The sequence below is a fragment of the Peromyscus leucopus genome, chromosome 17 (genome assembly GCF_004664715.2).
Source record: "Peromyscus leucopus breed LL Stock chromosome 17, UCI_PerLeu_2.1, whole genome shotgun sequence".
NCBI lineage: Eukaryota > Metazoa > Chordata > Mammalia > Rodentia > Cricetidae > Peromyscus > Peromyscus leucopus.
In genome coordinates, this window is record NC_051077.1 from 13,348,999 (window position 1) to 13,367,548 (window position 18,550).

General features: G+C 50.8%; 2 protein-coding genes and 1 long non-coding RNA gene across 7 annotated transcripts in view; 1 reads left to right on the forward strand and 2 right to left on the reverse strand.

Moving 5' to 3' along the window:
• Positions 1-1,487, reverse strand: part of Hgsnat (heparan-alpha-glucosaminide N-acetyltransferase) — a 30,652-nt gene extending 29,165 nt beyond the window's left edge. Inside the window, exon 1 of one of the 2 annotated variants that reach the window (XM_028854822.2) lies at positions 1,261-1,487. In XM_028854822.2, coding sequence (XP_028710655.1) covers positions 1,261-1,477 — 217 coding nt within the window. In that variant the 5' untranslated portion in view covers positions 1,478-1,487. The remainder of the gene's footprint in view (positions 1-1,260) is intronic. The other variant, XM_028854823.2, reaches the window with a different exon arrangement.
• A 2,680-nt stretch (positions 1,488-4,167) lies between these two features.
• On the reverse strand, positions 4,168-13,941 carry Pomk (protein O-mannose kinase). Of its 4 annotated transcripts, none has more exons than XM_037211666.1 (5): positions 13,834-13,941; positions 12,091-12,168; positions 9,770-9,893; positions 8,611-8,769; positions 4,168-5,920 (listed from the first exon to the last, which is right to left on the reverse strand). In XM_037211666.1, the coding sequence occupies exons 4-5, from the start codon at positions 8,707-8,709 to the stop codon at positions 5,150-5,152; spliced, it is 870 nt and encodes a 289-aa protein (XP_037067561.1). In that variant the 5' UTR covers positions 8,710-8,769; positions 9,770-9,893; positions 12,091-12,168; positions 13,834-13,941; the 3' UTR covers positions 4,168-5,149. The 4 variants fall into 4 exon arrangements, with proteins under 4 accessions (XP_037067561.1, XP_028710672.1, XP_037067559.1 ...); XM_028854839.2 differs by having other exon boundaries at positions 8,611-8,894; XM_037211664.1 differs by having other exon boundaries at positions 8,611-8,894; positions 9,770-9,904.
• Positions 13,839-17,494, forward strand: LOC119089212. Its single transcript, XR_005093081.1, has 3 exons — positions 13,839-14,685; positions 15,716-15,812; positions 16,547-17,494. It is a non-coding gene; the product is annotated as an uncharacterized LOC119089212 (long non-coding RNA).
• Positions 17,495-18,550: the final 1,056 nt, after the last annotated feature.

An 18,550-nucleotide genomic window follows, 5' to 3' on the forward strand; every position in this document is an offset into this window, starting at 1 on the left:
GTGACTATTTTCCTATCCTGAGAGTTGTTGGAATGCTTATTTAATCCCTTTCCTAAACCCAGGTATTCTTAGGGGTTTTTTGTTTGTTTGTTTGTTTGTTTTATCTTTGTTGTAATTTTCTTTTTCATTTCTCCTGTTAATTTTTTTTTAAAGTGTATTTAGGTGCCTTGCCTGCATGCATGTATATATACCACATGAATGCCTGGTCCCCAAAGAGGCCAGAAGACAGCATCAGAACCCCTAGAAGTTGAGTCATATATAGTTGTGAGCTGCCGTATGGGTGCTGGGAATCGAACTCGGGTTGTCTGGAAGAGTAGCCAGTACACTTAACCTGGAGACATCTCTCCAGTCTATCGTGCGTTTCTGACGGTCTTCCTTTTCCAGTTTAGTATAACTCCCTGTGCACCTGTTCATCGTTTCTCTACACTTCAGCATCCCTTCGTGATTCCTTCATTAACTTTAAGGGTGCGTTTCATGCTTTGGTTTCCCTCGTGGGTTCTAGACTTGCAAAACTCTGGCCATTGTTACTATGTTACTCTGGACTATACCGAGTCCTAACTGAACATCAGAAGCTTCAAAAACAACAGCAACCAAAAGTTCAAAGACCCTGACCAGACTCCAAACTCCGCACGATTTTTTAAAACCTCTCCTCCCAACAAGACTCCTAAAGTCCTGAATTCTTACACCTTCCTTTGTACTTTTTTTTTTTTTTTTTTTTTTTTTTTGCATTATTTCAATATTTTTTTTTTAAAGTTTGGAAGGTGGAGGGGTGTGTTTCACACAGACACCGCATCCAAGTTCTGATCCGGAAAAGGGGGTGGATGGTGGGGAAGAGGCAGGCGACACAGCTCGCCGGATGACAGGCCCTATCCAAAACAATGCGCAAAGAGGGTTTGTCCCCTTGCCTCCGTCCTCCAGCCAAACTACCTCGGGGAGTTTGTGAAATGGTGCTGCACGACCCTGGGGTCCTGAGAAGCAGGGGTCGAGAATTCCCATTTCCCCCACCCTTCCCCTGGTGAATTCGGAGACGGACTGAGCACCCACCCCAGGCTCCCGCAACCGAACCTGGGAAGCCAGGCCGGCCCGGGCTGCCGGGATCGCAGCTCCCGCGGCGACGCCGCCGGCACTGCGGGCCACCCCAAGGCGGACCCGGCGCCTCGCTCAGGTCCTGTGCCCCGGGGGTCGTGGGGACGTCCCGGACAGGCCCACGCTCGGTCCCCGCTGCCCCGAGCCCGCGCGCGCGGTCGGTCGGTCGCTCACCTGCCTCCGCCCGGCGGCCGGGGGCCAGCAGCGCGGCGCTCAGCACCGAGCCGGCCAGCAGCAGCGCGGCCAGCACCGGGCCCGCGCCCATGCCGCCTGCCGCCTCCGTCGGGGAGCTGCGCCCCTCGGTTCCCGCGGCCGGGCTGCGCTCCTCGGTCCCCGCGGCCGGGCTGCGCTCCTCCGCCGGGCGCCTGCGCGAGCTCGACCCGCCCTTCATGGCCGCTCCGGTGTCGTCACCGCCGCGGTCCCGCAGGGGAGGGCGTGGCCGAGCCCCGTAGACCCCGCCCCTGTCTTCCCTAGCCCCGCCCCGCTCAGAGGGAGAGTGTGTGCCCAGCTCGTGCCATGCTTAGCGCCACAGAGTGCGTGCTGCCTGGCTGTTTTCTAGCCTTTGCGCAGTGTTTCCGTTCTGTGGGGAGAAACATCCAGAAGAGTGGCCTTTGCTTCCCTTCATTCCCCCTCACCACCTTCCTGAGCAGCATTCTAAATTCTTGCATCCTAGCCTTTCAATGTGCAAATGGGTGTTACAGGTCTCTGTCTACTTTCTAGGAGATTCCTGGGTATCAAACAAGAGCCTCCCCCGCACACGCACAAGCTCTAGGCGTTCACTAACTAGAGGGAAAGATACACCCCCTAAAAGGTCTCCTGTAGCTGACAGCCTGAAGAGGCTGCTGCTAATCTCCTGTGGGAGTTAGAGGTGCCCAGGGATGAGGACTCTGCAGATCCACACGGCTGTCTGTATTCCCAGAGAAACGATCACTTGTGAAAGAGAACAGGCACAATTTGTGATAAAAAAAAAATTGTTTCTAGTTGCAAAATTGCGTGAGCAATCCAAATGGCCATAGATGGGACGGGATCACACTGCTCAGTGCAAATGATCGGACCTTCACACAGCCGCTCCTGATGCTAAAAGAATGCTTACTGCTCTTGCCGAGGACCCACACCAGGGGGCTCACAACCACCTGTAACGCCAGTTCCAGGGGATCCGATGCATGTCACTTATACAGTCATGTGTGTCGTTACTTATTTTTAGGGTTTTTGGCTTCTCCCTTCCATACCCGAATTAATTATAAAAATAGATTTTTTTTTTTTTTTTTTTTTGGTTTTTCGAGACAGGGTTTCTCTGTGTAGCTTTGCGCCTTTCCTGGAGCTCACTTGGTAGCCCAGGCTGGCCTCGAACTCACAGAGATCCGCCTGGCTCTGCCTCCCAAGTGCTGGGATTAAAGGCGTGCGCCACCAACGCCCGGCAAAAAATAGATTTTTTTTTTTTTTTGGGTGGGAATTTAAAAAAAAAATCATGCCAAGACTTTTGGAGCATTTAAAGCCCATCCGCAGAAACATGTAGAGGCACACAGCACACATTTTTCCAGTTATAGCAATGTGGTTATCCCATTTCTCTTCCCTTCTGGTATTTCTTTTTCGAGTCTGTGTCAAGCGTCAGTTCCTCGTTAGGGTGCGGAAAGGTGTCTCTGAAGTAGGACAAGGAATTAGGATTTTGTGTTTTACATCCTCTCTTGTATTCAGTGTCCTCTCTGGACTCTGTACTTCCCGGATCACTCCATGGTAACTACCCCTGAGGTTGACCACAATTGCCCTCATCAAGGGAGAGGCCCAGAAACTTTCAGCCTCCTGGTCAATCTTTTCAGTTTTTCCCTTTGGAGACAACGCCTCGGGGAGTGCTGTAGTGTAAACAAACATCTCCCGTTGTGTGATCTCAGCGCACCGTCATCACTTCCAACAGAAGTCAGAAGTCAGTTCCCCTTCTTCCACCCTGCCCTGCTACCAGCCCTCCACACACACACACACACACACACACACACACACACACACACACACACACACTCATCTTCCTGTTACCATGGTTTTAGACCTGGATGGTCCAGGTAGAATTGTGTAACATGCCATCTTCTATGAGCAGATTCTTCCACGCAGTCTCTTTTCAAGGCTTGCTCACTGCAGCATGCGGAAAAAAAATGTCATTCTTGGCCGGGCAGCAGTGGCGCACGCCTTTAATCCCAGCACTTGGGAGGCAGAGCCAGGCCAATTTCAGTGAGTTTGAGGCCAGCCTGGTCTACAGAGTGAGATCCAGGACAGGCACCAAAACTACACAGAGAAACCCTGTCTCGAAAAACCAAAAAAAAAAAAAAAAAAAGTAATTCTTTAAGGCTGAATAATATTCTACTATATGGAGATATATAAAGTGACTGACGAACATTTGGGTTATTTTCTATTTGTCTACTATCAATAATTGTACCATCAGTGTTCATGGATAATGTAAACATGTTTTCATGATTTCAATCTTCCTGGGTATACATTTGGAAGGATTGCTGGGTCACGTGATAATTCTCTTTAACCATTCTGAGGAACTGCCTGACTTTTCCCCAACATGCCTCTGCACTGTTAAGTCCCCACTAGCAACACAGTGAGGGGTCCAATCACTCCACATCCTGGCCAACACTTGTTAATATCTTGAAGCCAGTGAGCTTTGGTGGAGTTTTTGTAAGACAAGCAATGCTAAGTGAATGGAGAACCCTATGCGCGTCTCAGTGACAGTTCAGATACAAGGGGTACGCTCACCCCCTAGTCAGCCACAGGCTACAGAAGACAGCACAGCATGATCCACCTACTTCCTTTGCCTGTGGTATCCCCTTCTCCAGGGGGAAATGTGTCTCGGATGGTGATCCCCGGAGGAGAAAGGAAATGAAACGTTAGGGCATGGGGAACCAGTCACAAATGAAAAATTCGTTCCGCTCTAGCCCCCGGGAAGCTAGAGACTCCGAGGTGGCCCCCATCTGTGACTCCACGTGACTCTGCTGCCTGCTCAGGTTCAGGGGAAGACAGGGGCACATCATAAGTGACCATGAATACACACCACATCTCTCATGTCTCCCCAAATAAGGATGTCAGCACCATGGGAGAGACCTTTTTTATTTGGGGGGTGGGGTGTTGGTTGTGTGGATGAGCAGGGTCATGGTACAGCCCATGATAGCCCTGAACTCTTAGTTCCTCCACTCCGTCTCCCAGCACTAGAATTACAGGTGTGTACCATCATTCCTGGCTCCAGGTTTTTTTTTGTTTTTTGTTTTGTTTTTTATATTCAGTTGTGCAAACCCAGGGAGATGCAACACCTTCTATTGAAGAGGGACAGTGGATATCAAACGTTCACACAGAAACCCCAGGTCAGCACCAACCAAGGCAGGCAAGAAGGTTCCCTCAACTTGCTGGTCCCAACATTCCTAGCCATTCACAATCTCAAGAGCCTGCTGCCACAGCACACTTGGCAAAGGGAAGGAGACAGCATGGGAGCTTCACAGAAAATCATTCCCCACACTGACAATGACCTCCCTGACAAGCGGTGCACTTCAGACACCCAAAATGGTCTTTGAGTATGTGTACGTGCATGTGACCGGTCAGATCCAGGGCTTTGCACAGAACCAGGCAGGTGCCCGGCCACTGAGCTATATATATCCAGCTTCCGACAGGACTTCTTCAATTAGGAGAAAATGTTCCCTGAAGAACTAGTGTATGTTTTTTCACACATGGTCATTAAAAGATTTCCACTTCCTACCAGTCTTAAACATGGTTACCAGGGTAGGCAATGTGTCTTCATGATTACTGGTCCATCACTCCCTTCAAACACTGTTAGATCCACAGATTCTCTGCATCTTCACCAGGAAGCATGGCAAAGCAAGGTTTTCCCCGCTTGGCAACTTCTATCCAGGTTGCCAGGAGACCAGTATACACTCTGATGTACAGGCAGACGCAGGGGAGAGTCTGCGTGGGCTGAACAACCAAAGTCAACAAGACGCGAAGTTCACGAAAGCGCTTCCATCGAGAGTAGAAGATCTGGGATGCCACTCAGGCGTCGAGTCCGTCACTCAGTGGCCTGTCTTTACAGCATCTCTTTTGACTGAGACGTCACCGTGTCTCTGAGTGAATGTAAAACCTTCCGGTAAGTGTCCAGCACATCCTGAGCCGTGGGTCTTTCTGCGGGGATCTGGCTCTTACATGCCTTGTGGATATCAAATAAATGAAATCGGACCATATCACTCCCTTCCACGTGCCCCAAAAGGAAACTGGAGACATCCGGAATCTTCCAGATGTCAATCTTCTCATCATAGGAGGGCATGAGATCATCTCGGAAGGGCGTGTCTTCTCCGTAAGGCCACAGCTGCTCGGGTGCCACAAAATCCCCACGGAGCTCCCTGTGGCCACACTTCACAAGTGTCCCAGAGTCGTGGTCCACCAGGGGCAGGGCATCCAGGTCGTTGGCCACGATGCTGAAGTTACTCGTGAGAAGATACTGGGACAATGTTTTGGGCAGGTCGTTGGAGTCGCACATGACCCTCGTGCCCAGGGGGCTGTGGTGCAGGTAGTTGATGATGCCCACGTACTCCACGGCCAGCTGGAGCCTATGCTGCCAGGTGTTCACCCCCTGGTACTTTGAAAGGTTTAGCGTTTCCTCCAGGTTGCTCAAGGAACCTAAGGGGTGATATTCAGTAAGAACGGTGCCGTCTTCCTCGCAGTAGCCGACCAGCGTGACCACGCGCTCACTCTGCAGAGACTTCAGCATCTGCAGCCCGTGGAGGAAGTCATCCTTCATCTCCAGCCTGGTGAGCCGCGAGAGGGCAACTTTGTGTTCCTTCCACTCGGACAGAAAGACCTGAAACAGAGCCGCGGAGAACGTCAGACCCGGGCTCGCACCAGAGCAAGCCGAGACACAGACACCTCCTAGGAGGCAGGCGCGGTGCGGGGGACATGGGAATGAGCCGGCTACTGGGTCCGGTCCCTGCCATCCCAGGACCGCGAAGACAGATGCGCACAACTCTCAGAAAGGTGGACCGCTAGCTGAGCCGGGGAAGGGGAAGAGCGGGCTCAGGGGGGAGACCTCAGGCTCTTCCAAAGGCTACACGGAACCCGCGGAGCCTTCATGTTCCACGGTGGGAAAGAGCCTGCTCTCGGCTCAGAGAGGAAGCAGGAGGGCTCAAGACCATTCCCAGGTGTACGGCTCAAGGAACCGGGTGGAAAGTGACGCCATCGACTCAGAGGGGGCACAGCGGGCCTCGGGGAAGACATGAGCAAGCATTCCACGCCGAGCCAGCTGCAGTGACACTTACTTGTAATCCCCAAACTCAAGAAGCTGAGGCAGGAGGATCATGAGTTTGAAGGCTCTATTCAAAAGGAAAAACAAGCCAACAAGAGAGGTCCACACAGGACACGGTGACATTCGGAGACCCTCCAGGGAGAGCTGCCACATAAACAGTTGATTGTACGGCTCTAGGACTCGGGGAGAGATGGGGACTAGAGAGAACCATCTGGGAATTGATTAGACATATAAAAGCAATAGAATTAGACTAGGTCGCCGCGTGGTGGCGCACGCCTTTAATCCCAGCCCTCGGGAGGCAGAGTCAGGCGGATCTCTGTGAGTTCGAGGCCAGCCTGGGCTACAGAGTGAGATCCAGCACAGGCACGAAAACTACACAGAGAAACCCTGTCTCAAAAAACCAAAAAAAAAAAAAAAAAAGAGAGAGAGAGAGAGAGAAATAGACTAGGTCTAAATACTAGATTACATCTAGAGACACAGGGAGATGTCTCCTCAGCCTCAGTACTGCTCCGTTCAGTCCAGACAGCTGTCTACAGAGGGACAGGCCTGTCCTGGGAGGTATAAGATGTTGGGCAGCTTCCCCGGCCTCCACCCCACTGAAGGCCAGAAACAGCTCCTCTCTCCAGCGGTGACAACCACAAGCGTCTGTACACTTTGCCATCTACTTGGGTACTGCTGCCGGCTGAGAAGCAGGCTTCAACCGGGACAAGGACAGAGAAGGCAGTAAAGGGGGGCCGAGGAAGACGAAAAAGCACGCGATTCTGGAAAACCAGAGTCTAAGGACAAGAAGCGACCGAGTCCACGGTTGCTGACGGGACTAAGAGGAAAGCAGTATTTAGTCGAGTTGCAGTTAGCTGGTGACTTAAAAAAAAAAAAAGTGGTTTCCTGGTGTGTGGAAGCCACAGCGGGGAAAGATGAAAGCGATGGAGAGCTCGGGAAGTTGGGGTAGTGAGTGAGTTTTCCCATCACAGAAACGGAGAAAGAGCGGCAGCTTCCGAGGACCGGGCAATCAAGAGAACGGAGCTGCTGCTGTAAAGTGTGCTTGGTTTTTTTACAGGGATGGCAATGCAGGATGGGGTGGGGAAGACTGGTGATCCCCGGGAGCGGGGCCACTCGAGAGGCACCGCTGTGGGAGTCAGGACGGTGCGGGCAGCGAGGTACACGCTTCCCAGAAAGGACGAGGGCGCTGTCTGCGGAGACTGCTCTCTTCCCAGCTCCTAACGTAAGACCGTTAGCCAAGACAAGGGTGGGTATCTGAAGACCCGTGGGTCTCGGAGCAGGCATGGATCACTAAGGCCTGTTGCTCGGTGCGGAGAGCTCAGGCTCCTCCTTAACTCTTGTCTATCATGTTCTTCATATCTTCTTACCTAACTGTGCAATTGAAGACTGTATACTCTACAACTAGGTAACACACTTTCCTTCTTACTTACTATCCTACGACTTTTCTTCCTGATACTAACTGGAGTTCCTATCTACGCCTAATGGCTACACAATTAACCATGCTTCTAAAAATATGTATGTATATATAGGTGTGTATATATAAATATACACTTTGTTTTTTTTGAGACAAGGTCTCATGTAGCACAGGCTGGCCCTGAATTCCCTACACAGCCGAGGATGGCCTTAAAGCAAGCACTCTTCTCACTGAGTAACATCCCCAGCCCCTCTCCCAAAGGTGTCGCCACCGCCCATTTTATAGTACTCTTTAGACACCTGTCTCCTCCGTTCCTCCAGAATTCACTATGATTCACTAATATTCCTCCATGATTTCACTATGTCAGAGTTCCCGATCTGAGACTCCTGGGCTCAAGGTCAGAAACACAGGCTCTTCACGGCTCTTTTCTCTCGTTTGTTTTTAAGCCAGTATTCCGTGATGTTGCCCAGGTTGGCTTCAAAGTCCCTGCCCTAAGCAATCTTCTCTCTCTCTCTCTCTCTCTCTCTCTCTCTCTCTCTCTCTCTCTCTCTCTCTCTCTCTTTTGAGATAGGGTCTCTTAGTGTAGCCCTGGCTGTCCTGGAACTTGCTCTGCAGACCAGGCTGGCCTCGAACTCAAGTGATCTGTCTTCCTCTGCCTCCCACGTGCTGGGATGAGAGGTATGCACCACCATCACCACCACTGCCCAGCTCCAGGCAATCTTCTTGCCTTAGACTCCCAGGTACATATAGCAGGCCCCATGGCAGCTGGTGCCAGACAAATTGCTCCCCCAGGGCTGCCGGTGACGACGGCCCCGGGGACAAGGCGGACACTTACTCTCTTCACGGCCCCTTCCCCCACACGCCTCAGCTGCCTGACGTCTGTCCTCAGCTCCTCACAGGACAACCAGGGCGAGCAGTTTCTCATCCGTCCCATCCGGAAGGAGCCGTGGGGACAGTGCCTGGGGTCCTCCGCGGATCGAGGGGAAACGACAAACTGGTCGAGGCAGAGGTAAAGGAGCACGTTCATGAGGGCCATGGCCAGCAACAGCCCAACGCCCCGGGGGACGTCTCTGTGGGGGAGACCTTTCCTGTTTCCAGGCTGCTGTCCCATGTCAGTTCCTACAACAGAACGGGAGACGGGGGCGGGGGTGGCACCATTGCCCACGTGGATTTCCACGGGGGGGGGGGTGTTCTGAGGCCACTCGTGGGCTCTGTCCGCCTCAGTGTCCCTTGAAGGCGAATACCAACTACCGCGGGAGCTGCTCTGATAAACACCGTTCTCCCTTACAAGCTAAAACGTGGATCCATCTAGCCTGGGTCTGGTCTTTTCCTCCCACAGGAGCTGACGCTACGTGGACGGCCTGGGTGTCCATGGGTGTTGTGGGCCTGGGACTGAAGATGGACAGAGACGCTTAGCTAGCGTAGGAAACAGGCCAGGGGCTCCTGAAGCTGAGAAGTTGGGGTGCTCCTTGGACGGTACCCTGAACGAGCTGGTGACACAGCTCAGGGAGCTTCCAGCATGCGCAAGACCCTGGGCTTGAACCCCAAACACAGCAACAACAAAATAGTTAGGCTTTCTATTTTGTGGCTCGGGGGACTGAACACAGGGCTAGCTGAGCACCCTGGCCCAGAGAAGAAGCCAAGATAACGCGTAGTGGGTGCATAAGGTGGCTCTGGGGTGGGAAGGCTGAGGTGCAGAAATTAGCTAACAGGCCCTGGCGATAATCCGGGACAAGAGTCGACACACTTGTGAGTGAGAATAACTGACAATATTTTCTGGAGGGGATGACTCGGGAGACACAGGCAGTAGGGACCCAAAGAATCCAGGACAGAGGCCACTGCAGGGCCATGGCGGAGGGACCTGGAAGGGGACAGGCCTGGGCTGGACCCTCGAGCAAAGGATGCTTGTCCCTCACAGCGCTGGACAGAGATGTTCCAAGGGGACTGTTAGACTGGGCGGCACGGGGGCCCAGAGTCACTATGGCCAAGGCTACCTTCAGGGGTCTCTTCCTTCTCCCAGCCGGGTCCCCATCCACGTGCCTGGGTCCCTCAGTGTGGCGCTGGGTCCCACATGGCAGCTCCCGACCTCTGTGATTCCATCCCAGGAGATCTTCTGGCCTGTGGAAGTACTGCATTCACACGGTGCACACACATACGTGCAGGCCAAACACCCACAGACACGAAACAAAAAAAGAATTCTATCTCAGCTTCAAGTCTTGTCCCCCAAAGCGATTTCTTGTACACAGTTCTTGTCAGTAAAGAAGGAACCTCCCCTTCCCGTTTCTAAGCCAATGAGGACAGGGCTGAAGTGTTGTCCCAGCAACACGACTACTTCTAATCCCCAAAAGCTAGAACCGACAGTTCAGTCACTTAAGACAACAGAATTCAAGGCTGGCATTGATTTCTGCTGTCACCAGGCCGTGCTCAGTAAACCCTGACTCTGTAGTCACCTTGGTTTCATTCAGAGGCCACCCGGAGGCTATCCTGCGCATTCACCCCACAGTCTCGGGTCAGCCTCAGCAGTATCCGGGTCACTTGTTCCTCTTTCCACAGGGACCCGAGGCCCTCATCTTCATGCCCAGGCCTCTCTCTCAGGCCATCTTCAGAGACTTAACAATAGCGGTGGCAACCGTTTCCACTCAGGCTGGGGCCGTTTCTCTTTCATCATACTTTTTTTTTTTTGGTTTTTTGAGACAGGGTTTCTCTGTGTAGCTTTGCACCTTTCCTGGAACTCACTTGGTAGCCCAGGCTGGCCTCGAACTCACAGAGATCCGCCTGGCTCTGCCTCCCGAGTGCTGGGATTAAAGGCGTGCGCCACCACCGCCCGGTCTCTTTCATCATACTTTTTAAAAAACGTTGTTAATTATTATCGTGTCTACCATGTGTGGGTACGGGTGGGCACACGTCATGGAGTGCAAATGTAGAGGTCAGAGGACAACTTTGTGGAGCTGATTCTCTCTTGTGTCTTTAAGGGGTTCTGGGAATGCAGCAGACTTGCATTGACAAGCACCTCTGCCCAGTGAATCATCTCTCCAGCTCACCTTTCATAATCCTTAGAGGGACCAGGGGTGTCGCAACTTAGACCTTAGGTCAAAGGGTTGCAACTGTTTTTTTTTTTTTTTTTTTTTGTTGTTGTTGTTGTTTTTCTAGGAGTCAGTGTCAAAGTCAAGGGAAAACCTTATCACTGATGTGAGTGGCAGAGAGATGACCTGATGTATCATCTCGTCTGTCACTCAACTCTGTTGCCAGGGTATGTAAGAACAGCCCCTACAGAGTACAAAAATAAGCATTTGGGAGGCAGAGCCAGGTGGATCTCTTGAGTTCGAGGCCAGCCTGGTCTACAGAGCAAGATCCAGGACAGGCACCAAAACTTCACAGAGAAACCCTGTCCCAAAAACAAACAAACAAACAAACAAACAAACAACAACAACAAAACCCCCTGTGCTTTCTCACAAAATATCTCTTACCCAACATTTACAAAGATAAAAGTGGTCAGGAGGGGCTAGGAAGGTGGCTCAATGGTTAAGAGACTGCTCTTCCTGAGTTCAATTCCCAGCACCCACATGGTGGCTCACAACCATCTGTAATGAGATCTGGTGCCCTCTTCTGGCCTGCAGGCATATGTGTAGACAGAACACTGTATATATACTAAATAAATCTTTTTAAAATTTTTGAGAAATAAAAAGATAAGCCAGGTGGCGGCGCATGCCTTTAATCCCAGCACTCAGGAGGCAGAGGCAGGTGGATCTCTGTGAGTTCGAGGCCAGCCTGGGCTACAGAGTGAGTTCCAGGACAGTCAGAGATACAAAGAGAAACCTTGTCTCAAAAAGAAAAGAAAAAGAAAAAAAGAAAAAGTGGCCGGGAATACAACTACCTGGTAAAGCGCTTGCTTAGTTCAGGAGTATTAAAAAAAAAAAAAAAAAAAAAAAAAAAAAAAAAAAATGGCAGTGGATTGTAGCTGGCCAAACCTGGCATTAGATGAGAATCTGTCTTCGAGGGTGTTGAGGCCGAGGTAACCTCCCCTCATGCAGTGCCTCTGGCAACCCTCCAAATGCTTACAATCTCTAAATCTATACAGTGGCCGAAATCTTTCTCCCAACACTCAGTAGGCTCAATGTCTGGGATGTCCACTGCTGACCTTCCTCCCTGGCACGTCCCTTCTCTGGGGCTCCCACTCTATTGTGGGGACACAACCCACTCATCATTCATATCACAAACCGAGGTGACTCAATGCCTCCCTCCCTTGACTCAGAATCAGCCCTACACATTGCCCTTTCCTAACTCCGCCATGGCACATGCCACCGGCACCCCTTACCTGGGCTTCTACATCGGATTCCTGCACGGCTTTTCTTTGTTCCAATCCATTCTCCACACAGCAAATTGGATCTTCCTTCTTCAACAAAATGTTTCAAGGGAAAATAAATAAATAAAATTATGACCATCTATTCATTTTTTTGTCAATTTGTACTTGTCCTGAATATATTTCAATTTAAAAAAATAACATTTTTTTGGGGGGTGGCATATTGGGGATCCAACCCAGGGTCTTGCACAGCATGACCTAGAAGGAGATACTGGGACCTCAGCCTGTGTCTCTCTGCTTCCAGGGTGCCATGAAGTAAGATCTCCTCCTCCACCGCTGCCTTCCCCCATCAGTGTCCCCTCCCACCATCGCCCTCTCCAGCCAGGATGTGCGGAATGACCACAGACCACAAGCAAAAGTCACCATTCATCGGCAAGCCATTAATGCATTTGTTTCACATGGACTGCATTTTATGCCTTTTAGCTAAATCCTCATAATTCTGAATCTCCCTAGAAAAAGGCAACCATCCTTAAACTCAACCCTTCACACGGTATCGCACAATATCAAAGTCAAAACAATTCTGAGGGGTAGATAGAACCGTTGATCTCATTTCCCGGAGAAGGGGACGGACTCAAAGGTGAAGGCACTCCGCCATGATCTACACCGTGTATGTGGAAAGGCTGCCTCAAATTCACCTTCTTCCTCAGTATCTTGCAAAGCCGTGAGAGGGGAGGCAAGCTTGAACCCAGCATGGTCACTGGAGGGGGCGGGCACCGCGGCTGGCTGCCTGGACCTTAAAGGAATATGCTCTGGCACTGTTTAAACACCAAGGCTGCTTGATAATGGTGAAAAAGGACCAACTGCTGTATGCTCACTGCTTTAGACAAAGAAAATAAGGCAACTAAATGAACTGCCAATATGCAGGCTATTTTACACGATTCCGGGTGTGGGCGTTAGCATACAATTCAGACTAAATCTCACTTTCCGGTAATTATTTTAAATATTCTGGATGCTATTTAGTTTATACTGGCAACGGGTGGGGATGTCAAAACTCCTAAACGTCTAAATACTGCTTTTTAACAAAAAAGGGGGGAAGGAGGGTGAGAAGGCGCGAGGGAGGGGGTGAGAAAGCGAGAGCACTTCGGACTGTCTCCGCTCACACAGTTGAGTAGCAGCGTCCGGTGCACAGAAAGACCCGGAAGAGGGTGCACGGAGAGCACCCGGCGGGGTGTGTACGGTAAGCACCCAGAGTGGGGAATGCACGGCGAGCACCCGGAGGTGGGTGCACGGTGAGCACCCGGAGGGGGAGTGCTCGGTGATCACCCGGAGGAGGAATGCACGGTGAGCACCCAGAGTGGGGAATGCACGGCGAGCACCCGGAGGGGGAGTGCTCGGTGATCACCCGGAGGGGGAATGCACGGTGAGCACCCGGAGGTGGGTGCACGGTGATCATCCGGAGGTGGGTGCTCGGTAAGTACCCGGAGGAGGGGTGCACGGTGAGGACCCGGAGGTGGGTGCTCGGTAAGTACCCGGAGGAGGGGTGCACGGTGAGCACCCGGAGGTGGGTGCACGGTAAGTACCCTGAGGAGGGGTGCACGGTGAGCATCTGGAGGAGCCGCAGCCACCACCTGCTTCACGGCAAGGCCCAGCTGAGCCCCGTGAGAGCCGCGTCATCCCACCCTGGGGCTGGGTCGGAGGGTCCAGGTTCGGAAGGGTCCCGCAGAACCCCGGCCTGCTTCACCATCCCCCGGAGCCTACCTGGCGACCACCAGACCCGGCGACCACCAAATCCGGCTCTCGGCCCACGACGCCTGCGCGGCCGGAAGCGGCCCGAGGCGAGCGCGAGGCTGCCCCCTGGTGGCCGCACAATGGACGCCCGCGGCAGCGCAGGCTCTCTCCACCCAGCCTCTGGCTCTGGCTTCCACTCTCCAAATGCATGAATGAATGCCAGGATGCAACAACCAGGTGGAGCCCGGGGCTGAGAACCTCGGAGGGTTGCTTCGTGATCTCCACTCTTTGCAAAGCGGTGGCTGCCAAAGGGTGGTCCTCAGAGCAGCAGCGTGAGCAAATGTCCGAAATGAAATTCTCAGCCCCCTGCAGACCGAGCCCTGCCGTGCTTCTAGATTTGAAAACTGCATGTAAAGATGATTTGGGGGCTTCGACCTGAGACAGAAAGCTAACTTCACAGATTTCAGGTCCAAACCTCAAGCTGGATATTTAAGTGATGTAAAAGGCTAGAAGATCCCAACGTGCCACACTAGTATCTGTACTTGATATGAAACGAGAGGGGTAGGGTTTCGAAACAGAAAATCAGACCTAACACTACCTAATTTGTTGTTTGTTTTGAGGGGGCCAGGCAAATATCATGACAGCCTGTCCTAATAACTCAATTAAGAACGAGACCTCCTCTCCAGGACCCTGTTTAAAATATACGTATTATCTATTTCTGATCTACTTTCCAGGTTTGAAATCAAATACGGCACACGGATTTTAAAAAATCCATCTGTGCTTATTATCCAAACAATGAGTGTTAACTCCAAGCATGCTGAAGGACCTGGGTTCCATAGATCTAGGAAGCACCAGAGGGGTGGAGCAAAACGAAAACACTCTGTAAGCCACTTTTGTCTCCCAGAATGACGTGGGACGGGGTGGGCGCGGGAGGGGGGAAGTATACAAAGGCCAGGGATAATAGCTACCCTTGGAGCTGGAATTAGAAGCAAGCTTGAGCCACCCAATATGCGTGCTAGGAACTAAATTCAGGTTCTCTGCAAGAGCAACTCATGTTCTTTACTGCGGAGCCATCTCTCCAGTACCAAGAATATTTATAGTAGAAAATATACCTGCATGTATAACAGTAAGAGTTTCAGAAGTAAATTATATGCATTATATCTTAAAGCCATTAAAAACACTTCTTAATGAATACAGGGTTTCTGCTGGAGACGATGAAAAAATTCTGGTGATTGGAGGTGATGGTTGCATAATAGTGTGAAATTTGCTGGATGCCACTGAAATATGCACTTGAAAATGACTAAAATAGGGGCTGGAGAGATGGCTCAGTGGTTAAGAGCATTGACTGCTCTTCCGGAGGACCTGGGTTCCCGTCACCCACGTGGCAGCTCCAACCATCTGTAACTCAGTTCCAGAGGATCTGACCTCTGAGGGCATTGCACACATGTGATACAGGCAAGGCGCCCATACACATAAAATTCAACACCTTCTACAAAATGACTAAGATCATAGGGTGTGTTATGTATAGTTTGCTATAATAAAAAAATGATGCTGTAGGGGCCTGTGAGATGGCCAGCAGGTAAGGGTGCTTGCCACCAAGCCTGACAATCTTAAGTTCAATCCCAAGGAGCCACATGATGTAAGGGGAGAAAGGATTCTCACAAGTTGTCCTTTGATCTCCATATGCACATGCATGGATACACACACACACACACACACACACACGTAATATTAAAAGTTGATTTTTATACATATGGGTGTAGTGGTTTTAATGTTAGGTATCTCCCGTAGGCTCCCATGTTTCAGTGGTCCTTTGGGGGTGAGACTGTTTTGGAAGTGGAGCCCCGATGGAGGATGCGAGGCTTTATGAAGAGGCCTCACTTCCTGTTCACTCTCTGCTCCCTGAGTACAGGTGTCTATCTCCTGTGCTCGCCACCATCCTCCCCCTGCCGGCTGCTGTATCGGCTGCTGGATCTTCTTGAAATGATGGCCTGGATCCCACCGGAAGAGTAAGCCAAAATAACACACCTTTCTCCCTTACTTTGTCAGGGTATGTTATCACAGCAACAGGAAAGTAACAAAGTAAACCAAGTTAAGGGTGGGGAAACAATCCCATGCTTTGAAAAATGTATTTAATGTGGTGGTGGAGGAGGGTTGAACCCAGGGCCTCATGTTATTCTTACCAAGTGGAAGCCAATAAACCAGAGATTTCAAGAAGAAAGGACTGGGGAGGGGACTTTCCAGAAAGATGGAGCTGACACTGGCAACTTCTCCTGCAAAGCGCAGCTTCAAGGTCAAAACAGAATCAATGCCACAGCTGTTGGTGGTGGATCAAGGAAGGCCAGAATTTGACACAGCACGAACCTGGTCAGGATATGTCTTTGTTCTGTTTTCTTCTGGCCTGAACTCCATATGGCTCTAAACCTGGAACTCTTCTGGCTAAGCATAGGGCAGAAGGGGGCTGGAGAGATGGCTCAGAGGTTAAGAGCACTGGCTGCTCTTCCAGAGGTCCTGAGTTCAATTTCCAGTAACCACATGAGAGCTGGCACAGCCACCTGTAATGAGATCTGGCGCCCTCTTCTGGCCTGCAGGCATACATGCAGGCAGAGCACTGTATCCATAATAAATTAAAAACAAAACAAAAAAAACTTTAAAAAAAGCATGGAGCAGGAAGGAGAATTCCTAAGTCAGAAGAGGGAGGGAACCCCACATTTGTTCTGTCTTTTCTCTGTTCCCTTACCAGCCACTCGCAGCCCCTCACATCACAGCAGCCAACAGAAAGCTGGAGCCAGAGCCACCAGCTGGAACCTTCCTTTCCACCCAGTGGAACTGGACTTCCAAGAAGCCCAAACCAGCCTCCCCACGCCCCTGCCCACCCTGCTGCATTGCCGTGGCACAACTGTGGAGATGTTCTCATGTTTGCTTTGAAGTGGGGATTTTTCTTTATTCTTGGGGACACATGTATACAGTGAATTAAGATCGCATCCTCCCCCATTTCCCTTCTCCACCCCTCCCACCTTCCCGACATGGCCCCTTCCCAACTCCAGGTCTTTCTCCTTCTCCTCCGTTTTCATAGGCCGCTGGCTTCGCCCTCAGAAAAGATTCTCCCTCCAACACAGCTATCAACTGGCGACTGCTCCTCGGTGAGGGGATGGGCCAAGAAAGCCCCCCGCCCCCAAATCCATGCTGGAATTTTAGTCGGCTTGGTCTTGTGCTGTGAGTTCACGAGGGCAACAGCTCTGGACAGCCTCCCACGGCACTCCCCATCCTCTGCACCCTTACATTCTTCCCGCCTCCTCCTCCTCCTCTGCCAGGGTGCACGTGTGCACAGTAAAGATGCCTCGTTTAGGGGTGAGCACTCAGTCTTCACTCAGCACTTCGTGCTGGGCTGGCTGCACTGACTGCTTCTTGATGGTGAAACTATCTGGGTCTCTGGCCCGAGAGCTGACATGGGTTCTCCGTGAAAACAAGAAGGACTGGGTATGCTGGGGTGGTGGTACTTGCCTTTAACCCCAGCACTCAGAGGCCGACTGACCTGCACATGAGACATCTGATTCCAGGCAGCATAAGCCACTTTGAGAGCTAGGCTAATGATGAGTGTTCTACTCATGTCCCAACTAATGCTGAATGAGGCACTCATGAAACTCTGGAAACAAACATTAAAATTCACATTACCAGTAAAGGGCTGGAAGGATGGCTCAGCAGTTACTGTTCTTGCAGAGGACCTGAGTTTGAGTCCCAACACATTTTCCTGGGTCACAATGCCTAGCTCTAGGGGAATCCCAGGCCTCTGTGGGTACCAGCACTCATGTGTACATACCCACACACATAATTAAAGATAAATCTTTTTAACAAATTCCCAGTAAAGAAAGGCAGGAAGTTGAGAGACAAACACAGATATAATAGCAGAGTGGAGAGGGCAGGAAAGTGATTATGAAGACTGACTAACAGAGGCAGTTCCTCTGCTCATGTGAGGCAGGGTCTGGCTGTCTCTTAGCCTCTGGAATGCTGGAACGACAGGCGTGTATCAAATGCCTGGCTGTTTTTGTCAAGGCAGAATCACACTTGGTTGCCTAGATTGGCAATGGATTTGTCGTAAACCCCTGCATTCAAATACAAAACTAGAGATTTGGGACATCTGCAAGTGACAAATACTGAAATAACATGTTAAAAAATTAAAATGTTAATAACACCGTAATGTATTTTAGGTGGAGAAAACTCTTCACGGTGATCTCATTAGCTGTGGTTGGGTGTTCTAACACTGAAATCCTTTAGTTCGAGCCACTCTAAGGCCTTTCCAGCAGGTGGCGTCAACGGCAGAGACAGAAATCTGAGGAAGTACGTTTTCAGAAGTTCATTTCTCCCTACACTGCACGTTCTCCCCTAAGTGTTAGCTCAGTCTCTGATTTGCTGCCACACAGCAGGTATGCTTCCGAAGAAGGTGGCATGACCTGGAGCCGGCAGCCTGCACTATGATTTCATTCCTCCTACGGCAGTTTCCCAGTTCCAGTTCAGGCAGCAGGAACTGTTGTTATTGTATAGCATGGATCTGGGTATACTTCTAGAAGATGAGGCAATGACGCTGTGAGCTATCTATGTTGAGTAAGTCCACAGTTTAAATTATCTTGAGTAGATTTTGTTGCTTACACTAAAAAATGGACCAAGTCCCATTTTAACAAGTTTACATTTCCCTCACCACGATCACCAATTTTATAGCAATATTTTCTTCCTGATTCTTTTTTTTTTT

Bases quoted from the DNA above. Each gene is read 5' to 3' on its own strand.
- Pomk (XM_037211665.1), bottom strand. From the start codon at position 8,886: ATGGGACAGCAGCCTGGAAACAGGAAAGGTCTCCCCCACAGAGACGTC. The intron at 5,921-8,610 runs GTAAGTGTCCGC...GCTCTGTTTCAG, and splicing joins GGGAAGGGGCCGTGAAGAGA to GTCTTTCTGTCCGAGTGGAA.